The sequence below is a fragment of the Pestalotiopsis fici genome (genome assembly GCF_000516985.1).
Source record: "Pestalotiopsis fici W106-1 unplaced genomic scaffold PFICI_Scf_2, whole genome shotgun sequence".
In the NCBI taxonomy this organism is placed as follows: Eukaryota; Fungi; Ascomycota; class Sordariomycetes; order Amphisphaeriales; family Sporocadaceae; genus Pestalotiopsis; species Pestalotiopsis fici.
In genome coordinates, this window is record NW_006917092.1 from 2,866,599 (window position 1) to 2,887,405 (window position 20,807).

At 49.3% G+C, this 20,807-nt stretch overlaps 8 protein-coding genes across 8 annotated transcripts; 2 read left to right on the forward strand and 6 right to left on the reverse strand.

The window, feature by feature from the left end:
• Positions 1 to 1,305: 1,305 nt before the first annotated feature.
• Positions 1,306 to 3,229, reverse strand: PFICI_03059 (uncharacterized protein; the record flags this gene model as incomplete). The annotated part of the gene is made up of 2 exons (XM_007831640.1): positions 1,306 to 2,992; positions 3,060 to 3,229. The coding sequence occupies 2 exons, from the start codon at positions 3,227 to 3,229 to the stop codon at positions 1,306 to 1,308; spliced, it is 1,857 nt and encodes a 618-aa protein (XP_007829831.1).
• Positions 3,230 to 3,943: 714 nt separating this feature from the next.
• PFICI_03060 (Glutamyl-tRNA(Gln) amidotransferase subunit A) lies at positions 3,944 to 5,512 on the forward strand (the record flags this gene model as incomplete). Its single annotated transcript, XM_007831641.1, has 1 exon — positions 3,944 to 5,512. One exon carries the CDS (start codon positions 3,944 to 3,946, stop codon positions 5,510 to 5,512), a length of 1,569 nt encoding a protein of 522 aa, XP_007829832.1.
• Positions 5,513 to 5,601: 89 nt separating this feature from the next.
• Positions 5,602 to 6,480, reverse strand: PFICI_03061 (uncharacterized protein; the record flags this gene model as incomplete). The annotated part of the gene is made up of 1 exon (XM_007831642.1): positions 5,602 to 6,480. The coding sequence occupies one exon, from the start codon at positions 6,478 to 6,480 to the stop codon at positions 5,602 to 5,604; it is 879 nt and encodes a 292-aa protein (XP_007829833.1).
• Positions 6,481 to 7,314: 834 nt separating this feature from the next.
• PFICI_03062 (Pre-mRNA-splicing factor ISY1) lies at positions 7,315 to 8,025 on the reverse strand (the record flags this gene model as incomplete). The annotated part of the gene is made up of 1 exon (XM_007831643.1): positions 7,315 to 8,025. One exon carries the CDS (start codon positions 8,023 to 8,025, stop codon positions 7,315 to 7,317), a length of 711 nt encoding a protein of 236 aa, XP_007829834.1.
• Positions 8,026 to 9,689: 1,664 nt separating this feature from the next.
• PFICI_03063 (uncharacterized protein) lies at positions 9,690 to 10,378 on the forward strand (the record flags this gene model as incomplete). The annotated part of the gene is made up of 2 exons (XM_007831644.1): positions 9,690 to 9,838; positions 9,892 to 10,378. The coding sequence occupies 2 exons, from the start codon at positions 9,690 to 9,692 to the stop codon at positions 10,376 to 10,378; spliced, it is 636 nt and encodes a 211-aa protein (XP_007829835.1).
• Positions 10,379 to 10,640: 262 nt separating this feature from the next.
• On the reverse strand, positions 10,641 to 11,228 carry PFICI_03064 (uncharacterized protein; the record flags this gene model as incomplete). Its single annotated transcript, XM_007831645.1, has 1 exon — positions 10,641 to 11,228. One exon carries the CDS (start codon positions 11,226 to 11,228, stop codon positions 10,641 to 10,643), a length of 588 nt encoding a protein of 195 aa, XP_007829836.1.
• A 669-nt stretch (positions 11,229 to 11,897) lies between these two features.
• PFICI_03065 (uncharacterized protein) lies at positions 11,898 to 15,288 on the reverse strand (the record flags this gene model as incomplete). The annotated part of the gene is made up of 2 exons (XM_007831646.1): positions 11,898 to 14,814; positions 14,867 to 15,288. 2 exons carry the CDS (start codon positions 15,286 to 15,288, stop codon positions 11,898 to 11,900), a joined length of 3,339 nt encoding a protein of 1,112 aa, XP_007829837.1.
• Positions 15,289 to 15,980: 692 nt separating this feature from the next.
• Positions 15,981 to 19,577, reverse strand: PFICI_03066 (uncharacterized protein; the record flags this gene model as incomplete). Its single annotated transcript, XM_007831647.1, has 2 exons — positions 15,981 to 16,646; positions 16,776 to 19,577. The coding sequence occupies 2 exons, from the start codon at positions 19,575 to 19,577 to the stop codon at positions 15,981 to 15,983; spliced, it is 3,468 nt and encodes a 1,155-aa protein (XP_007829838.1).
• Between the last annotated feature and the right edge of the window lie 1,230 nt (positions 19,578 to 20,807).

Genomic DNA, 20,807 nt, shown 5'->3' on the forward strand with positions numbered 1-20,807 from the left:
TTGGTGTACTCGAGGAAGCAGTCTCTCACGGGGAACATGTCGCGCCGCGTTTTCATCTCTCCTTTAAGTACGAGAGTTTGCTTCGGAAGGACGGAGTGGCCGACAAACTTGCGTTGGATAGAATACAGGATTGTTGCAAGATGTTGGAGTGCCTTCGTACTCGAGGCGAGAGGTTTCTCGTCCTCTCTTTCAGCATGTTGTGGATTTGGCACCGAGGGGACTGCAAATCAAGTCCCTGGGGTCGCACATGAAGTAGGCTCAAGCTTACATTGGAAGAGTAAGCTGTGGTGTGGTGCCGCAAACAGTCTTCCCCCTGTCTCCGATGACTCTCTTGATGGCAGTGTCCAAACGAGATGTACTCTTGATCCCCACGTGGGAATTTGCTCAAAGTGCAGCCCATCGTGTTCAAAGGGCGCTAGGTAGAGCATAGATATTATACCTGCAACAAACATAATCCATGATGATGACCTCCTCGTCCTCCATCCCATGACGAGCTTGATGTTGTGGAACGAGATGTGAATCCACGGAACGCAGACGGTACCGCTGGAAGTAGACATGAAGTCGGTTCGACCTTGGGTCGAGAAGCTCAGACATGATTGTCTGGTTCTCGAGTGTTGGTGTCAAAATGCCCTGCTTGAAATCCAGGGCAGTGCTACGAGTGCGAGCACGGTTATGATCCATGGCTTACAGTTACCACGGGTCAGGTTGATATCCATGCTTGGTTTATAGAAACAAGTCAGAATGAATGGTAATGTCAGACTGACTTGTAAAACAAGGCGTCCTTTATAAAGGGATTGATGATGGTAGACAAAATTCAAGATCTTCAAGAGCTGGGAGAAGTTCGTGGTTATATAGGCACGCATCTCGACTGTATCTCCCTTTACGAAACACTTGTATCCCCAAAAGAAACATGGCTGCATATTGGAGCAAGAGAGTGTTGCCATGGTTTGCTTGATCATCTAATTGGGGACAAGCCAAAGCCACAGACTGCGTGTAATGATTCTATCGCGAGCAATCCCTGAGTTTGTACTTTTCATCACACGTGCCTTCTACGATCATGTCTTTTAGCAAATAGCGTGCTAGAATAACATGCAATGGTATTTCATATCATGCTTGGTCTTCTGGTGTGCTTGATGAATTCGCGGAAATCATGACATTTCTGATTGCTCAAAGAATCACCGGAAAGTGATAGATGATATTTATGACTCTATTTGTATGACTATTGCTAATTGACACTCAACATCAAACAGAAAAAGATCGCGGTATTAATGACTCATGAGGCGACCACAAACTTCTTCATTTAATTTAGCAATCAGTGCCCCAGTTCTTGGTTATCCACTCAAAAATCAAGTCTGTCACTGTCTCTGTCCGATACTCAGCAACATCATCGGTACTGTAGTCACCTCCACTAAACTTGAGGGCCACAATGATCCAAGGCTGAACGTAGTCGACAAAGACCAGGTCAACTGTCTCTGGTTCTCCTTCTTCTGGAAAGTCAATTTCTGTCTGAATGCAGTTGGGCACGGCGTAGAATTTGATAGGCTCATGAATTGCATCATCTCCATCATCACCTAGATCGTCTTTGGTTGTGTAACCCTGTACAAGTTCTGGCTTCTTGGAGGAGGACTCATCCTTGAACAATGGCTTTTGCGTGCTGTCGTCAAAAATCTGAGCATTCTCTGCGCCTTCTGGAGAGGATGACTCCATACCAGGGCGCTCAGCAAGTGCCCATTGCTCCGGGCTGGCGAGCCACTTTGTGTCGAGAACATGTCCAGCCTCGGCAGTCGTAAAAACAGGGCCACCATTATTCAGCAGACTAATGACCTTCTTGGCAGCCCTATACGGCACGTCTGGAATATAGTTGAATTTGCTGATGAAGGGGGACACAATGTAAGTTGTATCAGTGGTAAAGGCGCCTTTGAATATGTCGAAACGGACCATGCCTGTATTGGCAATTGCCAACCGTGGAACGTTCTGCCTGTCTTTGCGAACGGCGATTTCTGGCACGACCTTCTCCTGAAGCCATGTGAAGACGCTCGAGTTGCTGGGGTATTCGGCCCTGCTCATCCAAAGATCCTGCGGGGCGCATCCGTACACCTTGTCCAAGTCTAATGCCTGGCGAGATTGTGCTATCAAGTTGGTGACATTCTTGCCATGTTCGGTTGGAAAAGTGGTCTCATTGAGGCCAGTGTGGTATTGTAGACCGAGCAAGTTGTTGTCAATGTAACGCCGCTTGAATGTTGGGGATGCGGCAGAGGAAGTAGCGTCGTTGGATCTCTTCTTGATTCCATCGACAGACATCCAACCAATCGTCTCCATATATCGACCACTGGCAATAGCATATGCTTTGTCGTCAAACTTGCGAAAGTCTCGAACATGCGCATGTCCACCCAAGATAGCAATGGGGGTGAACCAGTTCTGGTCGCGAATGGCATTGAAGATGAGCTCAAACTCCTTCATCCGCAAGCCAATGTGTCCAGTGACCACGAAGATGTCGGGCTTTTCGCGGATCGCTTCTTGAAACCAGCTTTCCTTGATGGTGTCCTCGACATTTTGAACAACACTATTGTTGGCATTCCTGTCGAAATTGAACAGAAACCCAAATGCAACAACGGTGAGGCCTTGGTTCTTGGTCTTGAACTTTTTGTATCGTTGCGCTTGCGGTATCTGGTTGCCGGTTTGTGGCTCAATGTAGTCGAGGTTCGAAGCGAGGTATGAGTTTCTATAATTGGGGACAGTGACATCGTGCTCGCGCCGCACGGAATCGGCAATGTACAGCTCATGGTTGCCCGTGCATAGAATATCTATGTCCTGCTCTTTGTATATATCGGATGTGTATTTTCCTTTTGGTTTGGATGCATCGTAAAGGCCGTTTCCCTCTATCCGGTCGCCGGTGTCCACGACTATGATGTCGACGCCCTTTTCATCGGCCTTCCTCCGCATGTGATCGGCAAACGAGATATAGTCGCCCCAGTCGGCGGAGTATTGCCCTCTGTCGCACTGCTGTGTCAGTCGCCAATCCAGAACCAAGAACAAGCCGAGGCAGTATCGATGCTTACTCTTGCAAGTGGCCTGCATGCCATCCATGAGTATCTGTCGTGTGTAGAAAGTTGATCTGCCCCCATTCCAAGTCTCTCATCGGGGCGGCGAGTGGCGCTGCAGCTCCAGGCTGTGCTCCGCTAGCAACACCCGCCAGAGAAGCAGCTAAGAATGCTGTTTCAATAAACATGATGACGACTTGAACATTTATGTGATGGGAAACTGATGAAGAGAGCAGCGTCTGCTCAAACCATGGAGGTAAGAGATAAAAGGGCGGAGGAGGGAGGTGCTGGCGTCAAGTGACTCGCAACAAGTTGAGGCGGTCGACTGCCGACACACAGCATAGGCACCAACCAGCGAGGATCAGCACGACAATGGGGAGCTTTTGGGGAGCTTGAGGACCAAACATGTCAGCTGCCTTTCCGTTGCTGGGTACCTGCGTCATACCCGTAACGCTGTGATAAGCCAGATAAGGAAGAGGCCCCGGTATATTGGACCCCTGGAGGCCTTCAAGGTACTCTGCAGTACGTATTCTTCCATGAGTGACGTTGAATCAACTTTGGTTCCCTTTATACCGAGACAGGTTGGCATTATTCATCATGTAGTTCTCGATCAATCCCATAGAAATGCAATCAAGTTTTGCGTCTGTATTTCAATCATATCTGTAGTCCGGGTACACGATCATATGTAGCGTTGCCCGTTCCTGTTGTAAGGTACCGTTCAGTACAATTGACAAACCTGGAGCTCCACAGCATTGTGCAGGGCTGTGCCGAAAGCACCTGGGCAGTCTGGGGCTAGGAGCTACCATTGACTGGTAGCTAAATTCCAGTGCAATCGTACTTGGCGACCACCAAGTAGAAATTCCATTTATTTCCCATATCGTCACCACCCTTCACGCGGCTACATGTCAATACATGTCAGGCGTTGCCGCTCCAGCATCCCTCGGGGGATCTGCTCGGTCCTTTGGGCCAGCAGGTTAAGCCAGCGTCAAAGTCTACACACTGGCAACGCCTACATCACGCAAAACCCAGACGAGTCTCTGGAAGCCGCCAAGCGCGACACGCATTTCGCCGTCAAGGACAATATTGCTGCTCGAGGATTACCGACAACATGCGCTTCCAACATCCTCGCGGGACAGGAGATCCCCTTCTCCGCAACCATAGTCCAGCAATTGCAGCGCCGGAATCTGACCGTCATCGGAAAGACCAATATGGACGAGTTTGGCATGGGTACGCATTCGACAGCCTCGGCCGTTGGCCGTGTGTCGAACATCTCGCCGATTGAAGAAAGGTCAGCCGGAGGAAGCTCTGGAGGAAGCGCCGTCGCAGTCAGTGCAGGCACCACCGATCTTGCGCTGGGTACGGACACGGGTGGATCGGTCCGCATGCCGGCCGCTTACACAGAGACGGTTGGATTCAAGCCCTCGTATGGCATGATTTCCAGATGGGGCGTCGTTCCTTATGCCAACTCTCTCGATACGGTCGGCTTCATTGCCCAGACTGTTGGTGAGATTGAGTCTGTCATTGCGTCTGTTCGTGCAGAACATGACCTACGGGATCCGACGTCTTTGACACAGGCTACTCGAGAAAGATGCATGGCCCAAGAAAGACAGGTGCCGCCCAGTGTCGAGCAGCGCAAGGGCGAGTGGCTAAGAGGCTTGACTTTTGGTATTCCCATCGAGTACAATATCGAGGAACTCGACCCGAGGATCAAGGCCGGATGGATGCAATGCGCGCAAAAGATCCGAGATCTAGGCGGAAGAGTTGTACCCGTCTCATTGCCCTCGACCAAGAATGCTCTTTCTGCTTATTATGTAATTGCACCGGCAGAGGCAGCCTCCAATCTGTCAAAATATGACGGGATTCGTTACGGAAAACGAGCAGAAGGCGCAACTACGGATGCTCTGGACGGTGTCTTGTACGCGAAAACAAGAGGGAATGGCTTTGGTCCAGAGGTAAAACGTCGAGTCCTCCTTGGCTCGTATACCTTGAGCTCGAAAGCAATCGACAATTACTTTATCCAGGCTCAGAAAGTGCGACAACTGGTGCGAAAGGACTTTGACCGGGTCTTCAAGCTATCTAACCCACTGTGCGATGAGGCACCGTTCGACCTAAGCGAAATGGATGAGTCAATAAGCCTGGAGAATAAGCTTGGCCCTACGCAGGTTGATTTCATTATTTCACCGACGGCTCCCACTCCTCCTCCCAGATTAGAGGACGTAGCCAAGCAGACCCCACTGGACTCGTACATGAACGATGTCTTCACGGTTCCAGCCAGTCTCGCAGGTCTTCCTGCGATTAGTATACCAATGGATATACCCGTCGACACTACGAGTGAGGAGGAAAAGCTCCTCAATTTTGGAGGTCTGCAAATCATCGGGCAATTCTGGGACGATATGACATTGCTTGCTGTTGCTCAAGGACTGTCCCCAGAAATATCTTCACGAGTAGCAAACGTGACAAAAGAGTTGTAAATATGCTGTAAAATAGAAATCAAGCGATTGGGTATCATTACGGGAGCCCTGATTTTGTAAATGGAGTAGACTGCATGAAACACTTCCGATTATCTGCTTCCGTCTCGTCTCGAATCAGGGGATCGACTCCGAGGATATGACCTTGACTGTGATCTGGAGCTTCTGCGTTTTGTGCGTTCGTCAACATCCATTCGATCGTCCCTGTCGCCACTGTATGACCGCCTCCTATTGCTGTCTCTGCTTCTGCTGCGAGATCTCGACCTGCTGCGAGGCTCTACCTCTTCCACCTCACCCTCATCGCTGGCTCCATTTTCACCACTGTCTGCTTGCCCCTCTTCCCCATTTTCCTGGTCCAGCTCGTCCAAGAGATCTTCAATATCACCTAGCGGACTGACTCTCGGCTCCAACTTTTCCAAATCTTCCAGCAGCTCCCTCTTGGTCAGCTGCCACAATGTCGTACCGCAGACCCGGTCCTTGGTGAGCAGGTCGTCGACAAACTGGTCGACAAAAGTGAGGGTAGTTCCCTGGGCGCCCTTGCGACGAAGCTTCCTCCGGTCCTCGAGGAATGGCTCGAGGGTCTTGTACACATCCTCGCTGCGACGAGTAAGGCGGATATAAAAGGCAGCCAGGGCGCGGAGGTACTTGAAGCGCTCGCCACCAAAACTCAAGTATTCGCCCAGCACATCGTCCCCGGGGCCGAGCTGCAGCAGCTTGAACAGCAGACACAGAAACGGCGTCGGTTTCTGCGAGGAGCCGTACGTGCCGCCCACAAAGGTGACGTGCGACACTACCCTGTCCACAATGTCGGCCTCGTTGAGTCCGAAACACGCGTCTTTAAAGTAGAAGCTGTCGATTATGCGCTCAATCATGGCCTTTTCCAGCAGCGTTGCTGGGTTCATGCCGTTGGGGCATAGTGGCGCCGAGTGCCGCTCGTCGAGGAAGCGCGAGGGGTCGGCGCGGTGCGTCATGGTATCTTGTCTGCCTTGTATATCGGTTGTCGACTTGTTCGGTATATGTGGTGTTTTGGCTGTTGAAGAAGTATCTTGTGTGTATTTTGAAGTCGCTCGTATTATGGTGGGGTGGGAAATGCTCCCAAGGTTCGAGGCTCAGTCAAATGTCAATGGTCAAATGGAAGCTGGAGCTCACCACGATCAGTGAGTGGTGCTCCAACTTTTTGGCGTTGCGGGCGCTATCGATAGCTGAAGCCAGGATGCCGACCAGAGGTCTGGGCAGCTATAGCATTAGCGGGTCCTCAGCTCTATTGCCCTGAAACTCAGCTTGTCATTTACCATGCTTGATGTTCCAGTTGCTGCTATGGTGCGTGAAGATATTAAATTCATGTCAAGTGCAGTGTTTACTTTCAAGCTCATAAACAACAAAAAGAAAGTCGCTGCACTTGAATTTCCGAGATACAGGTTCGACTTTATTTTGGGGGGAAAGTCCTTCAAATCGAACGACAAGCAAGCTGGTTCCAACATGATATATGAAGAAAGAACATGTTGAAATTCGCCAACATGGGATTAGCATGGTCACAGAATCGTCAATATGTCCCATCAGACGCCACGCCTGCTTGAGGAAAGCGTTCTAAAGGAATTTTTCTTGTTAACGGGATCCGAGGGGAAAAGATGTCTTAATCGTGAGTTCCCTCCTCGAATTAATATAGCATTACACAGGTCAACGCCTAAACGCCAGGAAACCTTGCCCAACCCCATGAATTCTTGTCCAATGCGCAAAACAATCGAGTCCGCGACCTGCCAACGAGAAATTGATGTTATGATAAAAGGACCAAAATGCCGCGCCAATCATTGGAGTGAATCAAGCAACCTCTTGCGTCTCCTGTCCATCAATTCTTCCTGAACTTCTTCGAGCGTCGGCAGTTCCCAGGCTTTACCGTCACCACTGTCTCCAGGAAGAGGCTCCCAATCTGGCGGCGCCGTGCCTTTTCCTCCTTGCTTCTTGAGTGCCTCGAGTGCGGCTTCCTCCTTTTGCCTCTCGTATTCGAGCAGAGCCTCGTCCTCTTCGTCTGGCGCATAACCATAATATTTTGCGTCAACGGCCTTTCTCAAGTCGTCCCTCGTTTCCAGTGGTTTTTCGTCCTTGTCTTTGTGTTTTGCCGCTTCGAATAGCTCTTTTACTCCGGGTAACTCTCGCGCTCGCCCAAAATACCTATACCCTTTCCCGCCGCCTGGTATCTCTTTGCCGCTTTCGTCGTACACTTTCCCGCCGCCTCTCATGTAATTTGGACCGCCTAAATTCCGTATCTGTACTTCCCACATGTGTTTTTCTCGCATCAATTTGTTGATCTCGTCGTTGACATCGCGGATCTGGTAGTCGCTAAGGGCGGGATCCTGGATCTTGGAAACCTTGCGGCTAATCTCCTTGAGGGTTTGGCCTCGCCATTTCTCGCAAGAGGGTATCGAGTCGACCTCGGTGATGATCTTGGGTCGCCGCGTGCGTCCGGCATCTATGATTCCCAAGTCTGCTGCTTGCGCTTCGCGGAAGCGAAACAGCATAGACTGGGCCTTTTCGCTGTTTCGGGCCTTGAGGGATCGCGGTCAGCTGGCTGCAATACAAGGGTTGGGGCCGATACGACATACCATTTTGAAGAAGATATTAGAGAACTACCGAGTGTCAACTTGTCCTTCTCTGCCAGCGCACAATGTCTTGGTCGTGTAATGTTTGCTGGTCCGCGAACACGGAGGATAGCTCTCAACGATCCGAGGGGAAACTTTCTTTTGCAGCTCAGCCTGCAACAGAGCTTAGGGAGTGGGGCGCGCAAAAGCCATGGGCAGCGGCCGCTGCTTGTAGTGGATTGCGCCGCCAATCAGAGACCTGTCAGCATTTATTGGCGTCAACTGCCCGCAAACCCCAAGGCTGTTTCAGTTCCTTCCCTTGGACCCTGACGTCCCTGATAAAGCACGACGCGTGACGAGAACACCGTCGTTCAAAATTTCCAACGCGCGCCTATGTACAAACCAAATCGCCGCTTTGTGGACCACGATGTCTTCCTTTTGAGGCGATGGGAACGCTTTCTACTCCTTCTTGTACGCCCAAAGTGCTCAATTATGCAGCAATTACGCGTTTGCAAGCAATGCGCTTCAGCTAAGATGGCCGCGTATCAGGCAGACTCTCTATGGATCATCACAAGTGTGGCCACCATAAGATCTCGTCAGCCTGTGGTAGGTACGAAGACCGACTGGAACAAGATCTGGTCATTCCTTATGTTATTTTCTTTGCTCCATCACGAACTACACTCTTCTCCTTCTGCATAATCCCTTTACTTCCCGGAGCCTGCAATGATGAGATCTCATACAAATTTACACATTTTCTGAGTCTGCAGCCTTTTAGGCCCAGTAGACATATGATCATCTTCCTCAGAACAGAGATCTGAGCAGGACCTTCATATTTTCAATAATACGATACTGTCTGTCCATCTCCATTCTCCGCCACAAAGACCGTGCGTCTGGCTTGAATGCCACCCGCCGACAATGACGACAAATATTGCACATATCCCGAGGTCAGCTCTGTCAAAAGCTGTCCGGTGAGGCTTGTAATTATAGTTTTCAATCGGAGTCGGCGGCGATGCACTGTGTTTGGTTGGGGCCAGTGGTCCTGAGCGGCACTGTCGTATCGTTGTCTATATGTTGACACTACAAACACATTTTCTTGCTCATACTCAGATCGACAAGATACCCGGTGATGACTTAAATCCAATAAGCCAAAATTGCAGACAGCCGCCCGCGGTGACGCGAGGAAGGTTGTCAGTGAGAACTAGGAGAGCTAATCTGAGGGTATTATCTTGTCCATCTCGTCTTTCCTATATTCATACATGAACAACAGTATGTGTGCTCTATCTGGGGTGTCTACATGACCTCTGAGTCATCTGGTTCGCTATAGAAACGGTAAGCAGCCACCACCTCGCCTGTTGGCGATTAGCGAACGGCTAGGCATCCTCCAATACGCCGTTCTCGGCTTTTCATCTATCTTGGGACAATACTCCTTCTTCGACGTGCAATCCGATCATTGCATCTTATCTGATGCTTACCCCCAATACTGCGGTCTTACGAGTTCAGCGTGCACCTACTTATAATCAAGATTGGCGCTTCAAAAGAGAAACAATTCAGGACTTGACTACACACCATTGTTTTGAGTCATCCCTTGACTATCTACCGTCAGTATGGGCACTGAAGCCGAGTTGGCAACCTTCAAATCACCGCATGGTGTTATCATCAAGACCCAGAGGCTCAAGCTACGGCCAGTGTATCCATTGACAGACATTCATGTCATCCACCGAATGCGAAGAAATCCAAATGCAATGAAATTCATGTAGCTATTGCAGACCCCAAGACTTATTTAGGCCAGTATCTAACGCCTATCAGGTCCACCGGTGTCGAGATAGAAGATGACCCTTTTAAAAGCGTCAGCTTCGACCGGATGAGGATAATGACAGCACCTGGGAGCTTCTCCTTCGCCGTAGAGCTCTTGCTGAGCGATGGGCAAACTTCGGGTGATATCATTGGCATCATCGGCCTCTTTCGCCCGCCAGCTTGTGGGTATCTTTTTGATGAGCCGTACTGGGGCAAAGGATATGCGACCGAAGCAGTTGAGGGTTTTGCACGGGGCTACTTTGAGCACTTCCCTGAAGGTGTGCCGGGCTTGGATCCCGCCAACCGCAACATTCTTCTGGCTTATGTCTACGAGGGCAATCATGCCAGCGAAAAGGTACTGAAGAAGGCTGGGTTCCGAGAGATCAGAAAGGAGGTTGGCGAAGCCCACACTGGTGAGCCCGTTACTGCTACCGTCTTTATGATTGAGAGGCCTGAAAAAGTGCCCGTTCCTGCTGAAGTTGCTGGTTTGCCTACATAGCTCTCGAGTCTATGATATTGTGATTAGTGTTATTACACGTAGTAGATGCGAGTCAACGTCCTTGCATGAAAGAGAAGTAGTGGCACATTTTATTGTGGCATTCAATTGTTATTATTATGTATAGCTTCTACCAGAGTGTGTCCCACGAAAAGGGCGATTGTTCGGCTCTAGATGCCTTGACCATGAGATGCTTACCTACCTTGTTTCCTATCTTGGGCGCAATTCTATACAACTCACCTGGAACCCATAGAAGAGAGCGCCATCAGAGCTTGCGCGCCTTGGCCTGTAGATTCTTCTTCATGACCATTTGCAGCACAGGAGAGGCCAACGGGCGTTGATAAGGAGCCAATGGTAGGTTACTCACCGGCTCGGCGGCCTGTCCTGCTTCATCTTTCTCGTCGCGTTCACTGTCTCCTGCCCCGGTGCACCAGCCCAGCGGCGAAGTCCACTTGCACATGTGGGCTGCGTGCTGCCGTTTGCAACCTAGAGTGCAAAACTTCCACATGTATATCAACATGATGTCGTCTCCCTCTGAGCCATTGTTTTCTTGCTTTCCCTCGCCCCCAGCCTCTTCTTGGTCGCCGTCCTTGTCTTTGGCGCCATCAAGCCCCGGGCCACCATCGCGACAAAGCTGCCGCATCTTGCACCTGGCAATATTGGAGGCTCTTAGAGGCTTGTCCAGGTGCTGGGTATGCCTGTTCCTCTCCACATTGCGCTCCTGAGCTTTTAGGCACATGAACCCCGACGTGTTGATCTGCCCGGTGAAGGGATCGGTCTTGCCCGGCGCCACGACGTTGGACACGAAACCGCATCGCCGGCATGCGTCTGCATTCCAATAGTTCTTGCACATTGCCTGGGGTCAGTGTCAAGCGTTGGTGTCTGCGTCAACCTCTCGAATGAGTTGAGAAGCGACGTCCTGGTTTATATATTTGTGATTACTTGGCTCTCCATTTTTCAATGTACGGCGAGAAGAATGGCCTTTTAATACTTATGGGACGACAAGACCATTATACTATTGTCCTAGCTATCTAATCACTTAAGTGCATTGTTGGCCCCAATTGTTATGCTTCTTTTGTTCACTTGGGGGTGATCTTGTCCAAATCCTCTTTCAACGTAGACAAAGCCACTCTTTTGAATCTTGGATTTTACGCAAGGCCTGTGTTCACTGATCAGGCACAGATACAACAGATAGAAAAAGAGGATTAGTTATTGGTTTTTCAACTCAATCGGAGTGAATTGCGAATTACTTCAGTCGCTTGCAAATATAGTATTAACTGGTGATGCACTGCGCGTTCCTCGCTTTCTTGACCTCTCTATATGATGCAAATTTAAAGACATCTTCAGCGTAGGCTTTTGCATCTATATTCAACAAGCACAGCTTGTGAATGAATGGGATAGTCAATTCCATGCGATCGACGAGCAGAATGCTCACAGACTCTGTTCTGAGATCATAAGCGATCATCAGCCTTTAGTCTCCCCATTTCCTGGTGCTCTTACACCCAAGATCAATTCTACCACTTCAAAGCCAATGGCCTGGAGCTTCCGGGTCTTCATCTTGCATGTGCCGAATGCGTTCATCGATTTCCTCTTTGGTAATTTTGCACATCCCAAAGCCGTCATCTGCTAAATGTTCCCAGAGGTCGCCATATATCCTCTCGTAGGCTGTAGATCCAGCTGCAACTTCGTCGCAAACATGCTCCATTGCTTCCCTGACTGATTCGCCGGGATTTCCTTCAGTCTCGCCCAACAGCCAGGACTTGACAAGCTGCTCAATGGGTTGAACGTTTTCTCGGTTTCGAATCCGACAGCATCCTTCTATTCCTACATCATCAGGGGTGGTATGAGCTTTGAACATGAAGTACCGAAGACGGACGCAGGAGGGACCCTGTTCTGGGTCTTCAAGGAAGTTTACTAGAGTAAATGGTTCCCTTCTTCCTTGATGGCTTTGTTGTTTTCGATGGAGACTTTCCAGCATGAGAAATGATTTCAACTCAACAACAAAGGAATGACCTTTGAAAATGTGTTGTTTGTTGTTGTCTCTGCTTTCACTGAATCTCCTCACAATACCCCCCACGTAAATCCGTGAGATGCCATGCAGTCTCATGTGATCTTTGGAGACGTCCAACAACATCCATGACGACTCGGTTAAGTAGTTTTGTGAAGCCTGCATGTACTCTCCCAAAGATGGGTTAGTGAAACTATCAGGGAAGCTCTCATCGTAATACCGGTAATTTTCTATCCGTCTTTCTAGAATCATTTGTAGCGATGATATAGTTCGTGCAATGGATGAACTATCCACGTCGCCGTTAGCCATTCTCTGAAATAAGCGCCCTTTGAGACTCGGAACAGCGCCCAACGATGTCAAACAGCCAAAGTAGGAAACTTGTCTCCAATGGTAAGTTTCCATGGTCAACATCTCCTGGAGCACTTGAGTTGCTAGCGCTGACGGTCTCAGGCTCTTATTGATACTGCTTATCAAAAAGTCTTCGAGGTAGGGATGTGTTGCAAGAGATAGGAAGTGGCGACCAAGGCGGTTGCCATAATCGCTCGTGAGGCCTCGGGAATATAACTTCCAGCAAAGCTTTAGGAGGTCATGAGTTTCCTCCTTACGTACAGAATGGCCGACTTCTGCTATCATACTCATCATATCGCCCAGAGAGGTACCTTTTGCAATAGTAGCTGCTAAAAGTTTGCCTTTGAATAACTGGAGATGCCTCTCCCAGCTTGAAGAAGAGTCGTAAGACAGGATGCGATGACCTTCCTCAGTATCTGTGAGAAATTCATAGGCAGTACGGTGAACAAAATCTACTGATAGCGATGCGTGTAGTCTGAGCCTCGCTGCAGAGACACGTTTACGATGCCACCGTATATCCGATTGGTGTATATCTACCAGGCCAATGCATCTGACTTCCATCAGCTCTCGGGTTTGGTTACAGGAGTGAATGATTGTCTCTGTTGTGGGTCTCTGCTCATCAACGAATAGCCTTGATTGCATGGGTAAGTCTAAGGCTCCCATAATATCGATCACGGGAATCCCTGTGCTCGAACGCAATTCAGAATATCCAGATGCAATCAAATATCGATATGCAATCAGGAGGTTCAATAATTTGGCAGTTGATTCTCGGTGAATGTTTGTGTTTCCGTTGAGTCTTGTCCACATGTCGTTGTACATTTGTGATAGATCTATCGGCAAGTCTTGCAGCCGCAAGACCAGATCTGATCCGCTATCATCATTCTCGATCCCGTGGACCAAGCCTCGTACTGCAAGTCTGACCCACAGGAATACGCCCTTGGCTTTCCGCAGCAGCTCTGGCAAGATCTCCTCGTCTAGAACTCGAGAAGATAAGTCCTGGCGAAGTCTCCAGGACTGCCGCAATGTTTGGTCGGCATAATGTTGTATATCCTCATGAGTCAGGTCGTGAAGCTTCAGCTGAGGGAACCGTGACAAGTAACGCTTCAAGCGTTGCTCTGGTCGACTGGCAACACAAATCTTTACATCCGGTATCAATTTGATTGTGTTCAGGATCTCCATCAGCGCACCAACTCCATCCTCATCGCATATCTCGTCGAGACCATCGATGAACATGCAAATGTAGGATCCGTAGCTTCTCATTGTGTTCAGGCAAAAGGATTGAAGTTCCTTCACGGACCAGTCAGTGTTTGAATCCTTCTGTTCTAAATCCCTAGAGCCAGCCAATACGGCTTGCAGAATATCTTGTCTGGGGGCAAGGAGCTGGTGGAGTAATGAAGCAAACAGTCCTTTGATATTTCTTTGAATCATTGATCCAGGCTTCCAAAAGAAATGGGAGAGAATTGTGACGTCTGGACGCCATGCTCGTAACGCCTCTCTTGTCAAAGGATTGGAAATGAGAAACTTCATGAAAGTGCTTTTGCCAGATCCAGGCTTCCCGCTGATCCAGTACATATCGCTATCAGATTTGAGCCAGTCCCCAAAGTTGTCCCAAGGCGGGTCTCGGTAGGCTGCCCGCGTGGTTTTTACACCGTTCGAATTGTCATCATTTGAAAGCTCGTGTTGGCTAAAGACCCACTTGAAAGTACCCTCACGGGGCTCAGCCAAGTGGTTGCGCCGATCATCCATGGCCGGATATTTCAGACTTTGTAATAATCGCTCGCATGAGCTGTTGTCTTTTGTTTGAATGTTGAGATCATGAAGATTTTGCGTAATTGTTCCGGTCGTCACCTCAGCTTTTGAATCAATGTGACTGAGCAATGCAACTTGGGATCTCGTAATCTCTTCCGTGACATGCGCCTTCATGACTTTCTCGGATTCCTTCTGTGAGAGGCTCAAATCTGTCCTCACTAGTTCGCGAAGCTTCTGATGGCCGAGCGCATATTGGGATGCAAAATGTTGAATGTCCGCTCCGAGTTTGTCGAATCCTTCCTTTTGTCTCAGCGCAATTGCATCTGCTTTTTTGCTGTGAAAAATTAGCCACTAGTTGTTTGAAGCTGTAAAGTCGCTAAACTTACCACACTCGCACTGTCAAGTGTGTGTCGAGAACGCGCTCATGTTCTTTCAAGGATTTCTCCAGCCTGTCTAATCGGCGCTTCCTCCATGTGGTCTTGGCGGCAATGCGCAGGGTAGATGCTAGGCTCCCTTGTTTTTGACGAGAGGTAATGAAGCTGACCTCTTCCTCCAAATCGCGGGCGGCAATGGCACATCTTGTAGCAATATCGCAAAGGCGTTTCTCATCGGCGGTCTTTGGATTTATCGTATCGAAACTCGTCTGAACGTCTGATGATACCGCTTGTAGAGAAGCGGCAAGGTCAGCAAGCTCGGCATCTGGGTGCTTTCCCTGGTAGACATTGCTGCAGAGAGATACGACTTCGCGACTGAAGCTAATCACCTGCATGATATTGCAGGCGAAGCCCGGAAGCTCTAATCCCGACATTTTGATTTCGCAAATGACGGCATCAGTCAAATCTTTGGCATGATAAGAAGCTACCAGGCAGGAAGATGTGAAGCTGAGAAGAGGCCATTGATGGCAGCCTCGAAGCGGGGTCGGTACCCGATGACTGTCATGTGCATCTGGAGCCTCATTGGCTGAATTCCTCGAGTTTCACCGAGGCGCTGTGTTACGTTGCTTAGGGACAATCACACGAGGCTTGCTTGCTACTGACAAGGATACACACCGGAAGCCTTTGCAGCGGCGTGGCCGTAGTGCTGTACCTACATTGATCTTGCCACCCAAGGAATTGCAAACCATTTCCATGGGCGCTTTGAGAGAAGCACCATCATTTCCTGGGTGGATGTTTATGAGGTTTCGAGAACAACGACAAAGATGCAGTTGCTCGGAGTATAGCTGGAGAGGAAGGTGAAAGGCTTTTAGATAATCCTGGGAAACGCGCGTATGCGTCCCGGGTTCGAACGATGGAGGGCGAAGAAAAAGGGATTCGGCGTCTCGCGTGAGCTTATATTGGCGATCAAAAGACTGACAATTTCCCTCTGGATATCAACAACGATAAGCTAGTACGTGAGGTATCGATACATTATGCAATCGAGTTCAATAATTCCAATCTCCGTGTTGGAGGTATTGCTTGATATTGTTCCGAAGTCATGAATTGACCGAAAAGAGAAAAATACTCAAAATACATACGTAGAATCATGCCCTTCGTTCAAATGACCGGAAACGCATCTGAAACACATCCTCTTTGAGCATACGACTACGGGTCGGTCATTTGCTTTGCTGTGCTGGCACAATGCTGACACAACAGCCAATCTCGCAACCAAGTTGTCGAAGCACCGAACCACGGCGGATCCGTCCACCTGATCAAGCACTTGATTCCAGTTTTCAATAGATATCATTTCGTCTCGATCCTCTTCATAGTGGTTCACTTCATCTTGGCCTTCTGAAATATGTTCGCATCCCTCGCTTCTTGTCGTCGAGATTTGCAACCGTGGACTAGACAAGGCACGGTAAATGTCCACGTCGGCCACCCACCTGCCTGCGTCCCGCACCGAAACCACTGCCTCGATAATGTTGATGTCAGCGTCTATCTGTCCCGCGGGTAGAGAATTTGCCACGGGCATCTGCCACCCTGTGAAGCTGAGATGCAGTGAGGTCTGCTTGAAGCTGTCAAAGGGCAAACCATTGAAAGACTTCGTCTCCACCCGCCAGGAAGTCGAATCCAACTTGCGCGCCATGAGCTTCGGAGGCAAGGTCAGGATCGAGAAGCCAGCCTTGCCTGTATTTCCGAGTAAACGTGTAAAGCTGTAGTCTGGGTAGTTGTTCTCGGGATCGTTGAGGATCTGCGACCCTTATGTTAGATTGACCGGAACGTACAAATGGGTTATTTTGTTAGAAATGAATCCGGGTTGTCCAAAACAACCTTGGAAGAAGAAAGAAGGAGTTTAGAGGAAATGGTATTGAAGACTTACCGCTGTACGCACAAATATTGAATCCCCACCGCTTAACCCAATGATTTGGTCTGCATCCCTCATGATCTCAATGAAGTTATTTCCAGTCTCAAAATAGCCGATAAGAGCCATCGCCGTCGTATCATTGAGAAGTATGGTCGCATGGGTCCAATCATCCACACCAAAGCCCATGGACAAAATAGGAGGATTGAAGGGGTTGTCGACAATAGAGCATGATATAGTCGCTCCACCAGATGTGGGCTCGCGGTAGATTTCGCCAACAGCGGCCAAAACCCGTAAGAGACCAAATGCAGGTTCTTCCTGAAGATGCTTTTTGAGACGGTCTGGGTCAACAAGATCATGCTCAAGACACCAGAGTAGGTCATCGAGGGTAGCAGTTGGCGCAGCACCAATCCCTGACAAGGACGCACTTGATTCCCCTTTGCCCTTGGCATACACCAAGGCATATTCGCCAGAGGCAGGATTGGCTTTTACAGACCCTTGCTCTTCGCCAAAGAACTCACCGAAGCTTTCGCCTACATATCTTCTCGATCCTATAACATTAGAAAGTTGGTCATACCTCCAATGAGGCGGGTCCTCTCGCATGAGATTTTGAAACTCAATCGTTTCATCCGGGATTTCATGCTCACGCTCTGCCAGGTATTGGCTACAGAGCTCTTGGAATTCGGCCAGAGCCTTTCTTTCTGCGGCATCAGAAGTTGACTCAGCAGCTTGATGTCTGTGGTGGTTGGCTTCTCGATATCTATTCTCTTGAGACATTATGGGAAGAGCCGGCTGGGTTTCATCACTCTCGCATCTCCTTCTAACAGGTCCATCAAGATCTCTATTGCTGTCTCCATCGTCAGTATTCTGGCTGTCACTGCAATTTCCACCGTCTTTGTGTTTACTGCCTCTGGATCTGATACTTTCTTCGTTCTGCGCGACATTACTGTCAAGATCCGAGTCCGAATCCAGTTCTGCGTCTATTTCCACTTCTTCAGCATCAGCATCATTAATCATGCTTGTTTGCCGGTCACCATAGCCGCTCCAAGAGCTCATCGGGATCTCGCCTTGATGAAAAGGGGCAACTTTGAGTTTGAGGTCTGTTTGTGGCCGAGATAATCCTCGCGTCATCGACGCTTTGGTTTCACCGACTGTGGAAGGTCCACTGAGGCCGTTGAATTCTTGCCTTGCTAATCTGATGGCGTCGCGGTACGTAAGTCGAATGTAACTTGGAACATCTATCCAACGGCGAAATAATTTTTGGCGGACATTCCGATCGTTGCCTGTGGAGTCTGCTTGGGTAACATCGTGAGGGAAAACGGTCACAAATTGGAAACCATTCTGCTGGTGGTTGTTCGAGGCGAGTATTATGCTGTTAGAGTTGTCCAGCCCGGGCACTCTGTTAGCAAGGCGTCTGAGAAACTTGATTCTCATTTCGGTGTCCTTGAGGAGCTGAAGAATATTCGGTAGGTGTAAAACCCCAAAGAATGGCTTTCTTCTGGTTGGCGATGGCACGAATTCGGGTCTCCGGCGTCCGAGTGACATTGCAAGGATTGCGCCTTTCTCTCCATCCGTGAACTGCTTTAGAGGTTGTTCTATGATGGTCTGCCAATCCTCTTGAGGGTTTTCCCCCTGACTGTGTGGAAGTACTAGTCTCAGCGCCTCCAAGACCCGAATGGAGTTGTTAATGCCTTGTTTGGGGACAGACCAGGCCTTGAGCAAGCTGCCAATGCATACCAGAACGAGCTCATTGAAGGTCAGCCGAGATCCGTCACTCTCGAGCCTCCGGGTTCGCCTTACTGCTTCGCCGTAGTACCTATGATGAGATAGTGACAGCGACCAGTATATACCTTGCTCGCCTTTACTAGCAGAATCTGATATTCCCAATGACAAAACCCCACCCGGGTTGACTAGCGGGTCATTCATAGAAACAGACACACTTCCTGTCGGATTGTCAAACACAAGCATGTCGGGGAAAATGTGCCAAGCCGAGAGGCCCAGCAGTACTGGCCCGTTTTGAACTGCGTGCGGTCTGCCGGATACTAGCCCCTCCGTGGCAGTGAGTGCCGAGTTCCAAACATTTATCACATTCGAGTAGAGAAGCGTGTGGCCTTGATGAACGGCGATGCTAAGGTTGTTCACGATGAGAAGAAATTGCGTGTATTGCCGCTGGCGTGCTTTGTCGGCTGTCTGTAACCACGCTCTGGCGCTGGTATCCCATTTGCGGAGATGGTCTCGAGTGATTTCCTGCTGAATAGCAGAAGCAAGTATGGTTGGAATATGTTCGCCTTCCTCAAACTTTGCGGTTATCTCCCTTTTCCTCTCGGCCACGATCTCCGCCCAGACAGAGGTTGCCTCAGTGTGACTCCACATCCTAGCAATGATGCAAGCCAGTAAGTGTATTGGGAGGGCAGCTTTGCTCGATGTAGCCGCTGCCCAGATTGAAGTTGCGTCGACACCGCCATATTCATTTCCTATCCAATCGCGATCTCTTCCATGATTTCGTCCCGAGTCTGAATCTGATACTTCTTTCGAGATCTCTGATGCCCGTGTGCCATAAGCCTTGATGAGATTCGGCGTTTCGGGACAAGCTCCCTCAAAAAGTGCTCCTAATCTCCTGGCTGTAACGTGTATCGGGCCAACCTCTGCTTCGCGTATGCGCGAGGGTGTCAGAATATTGCCAATCGGCTTGTACTCTGCGGGAGCCTCGAGCTTCACCAGTGAGAAATCAAAGTTGAGGTTAGCCGCGGCTACAGTGATTTCCTGAGTTGCTTGCGCAAAGCCAGCTTGTATGCGGCCTAACGAGAGACCTTGAGACATGGTCAAAGAATCGAGACCGAACGCTTGCAATGAACAGTACTGTGCGCGGGTCAGTCAGCATGTATTGTGGGGAGATAAGAAGGGTAGACATCATACGGAGGAATCAACTTCAACGCACACCTCTTCTACGGCTGAGGCATGAGTCTAGAACCCGACTGTTCGCCCAGTTTATTAATAGTCGCGAATTTCTTGAGCTAAATGCAATCAATCCATGGTCCAATCGGCGCTCAAGACGTGACATGTTCGTCATTGTGATAAGTCATTGGGGAAGCATCGCATAAGATTGGGTCTCAATGCTTGATGAGGGGTATCATCACATTTAAGAAGCCATACTGATTGGGTGCAGACATCTGGCTTTACTCTCTAACTTATCCTCATCAAATAGAAATGTCCATCTGTGTGAGGCTATGGCCTTCCAGAGAGCTGATCGACGGTATTTCTAGGCCAGCTGCGCCCGGCTGTTTTTATGTGTGGCACACACAATCAGTCTCACCAGTCTGCCTTGTCTCACCCATTTCTGAGAGTATTTCGTACACCACTTCATATCCCTCCGTACAAGCTTTGGACAATGGATAGAATGAAGTTCTTCTCATCAACCTCGCGTCGCGACGTGCCATCAGCCTTATGTCCACGTTTCCACATTCCCACAGTGACAATCGGTTGATGCAGTTCTTCCAAAGATGGGCTGATCCCTTTTCAGTTATGCATCATGATTGAAGCGTGCTCGCTGGGCTGATTCAGAGGCATACCACCCAGCTTGCAACTTTCGTGTAGCCAAGACCATCCTTTGCAGAGCGACTGTCAGAATTGAAATTTCGAACATGGCCAGTGTGCGCCATCGGCTATTGACGCAGGTCTACACCAAAAGTTTGGCCGTGGCTTATAGGATGGGGCCAACGCAGTCCTTGGATAAGCACGTGAACCTGGTTCCTGTCAGCTTTATTACCAAGGAGAGTCGCTCCTCAAGAAAAGAAACCTACTCAATGGACCTATGAAGGAACGGAGTCGGTACATTAGATCGTACCCCGAAGTGGAGAATCATACTCGAGAGGTCAACGGCGGTTTCTTCGAAATTGACCTGTTAATTCAACAAGATAATCGGCCGCTTCATAATGCGGACGGTACCTTGGATAGATTAGAGAGTCCCCTTGCGCAGAAGTAAAAACCGTTGTACGGCTCAAGGTATCATTATATGCCTATTGAGTAGAGGGGCATGTAGGGATAGTAAGT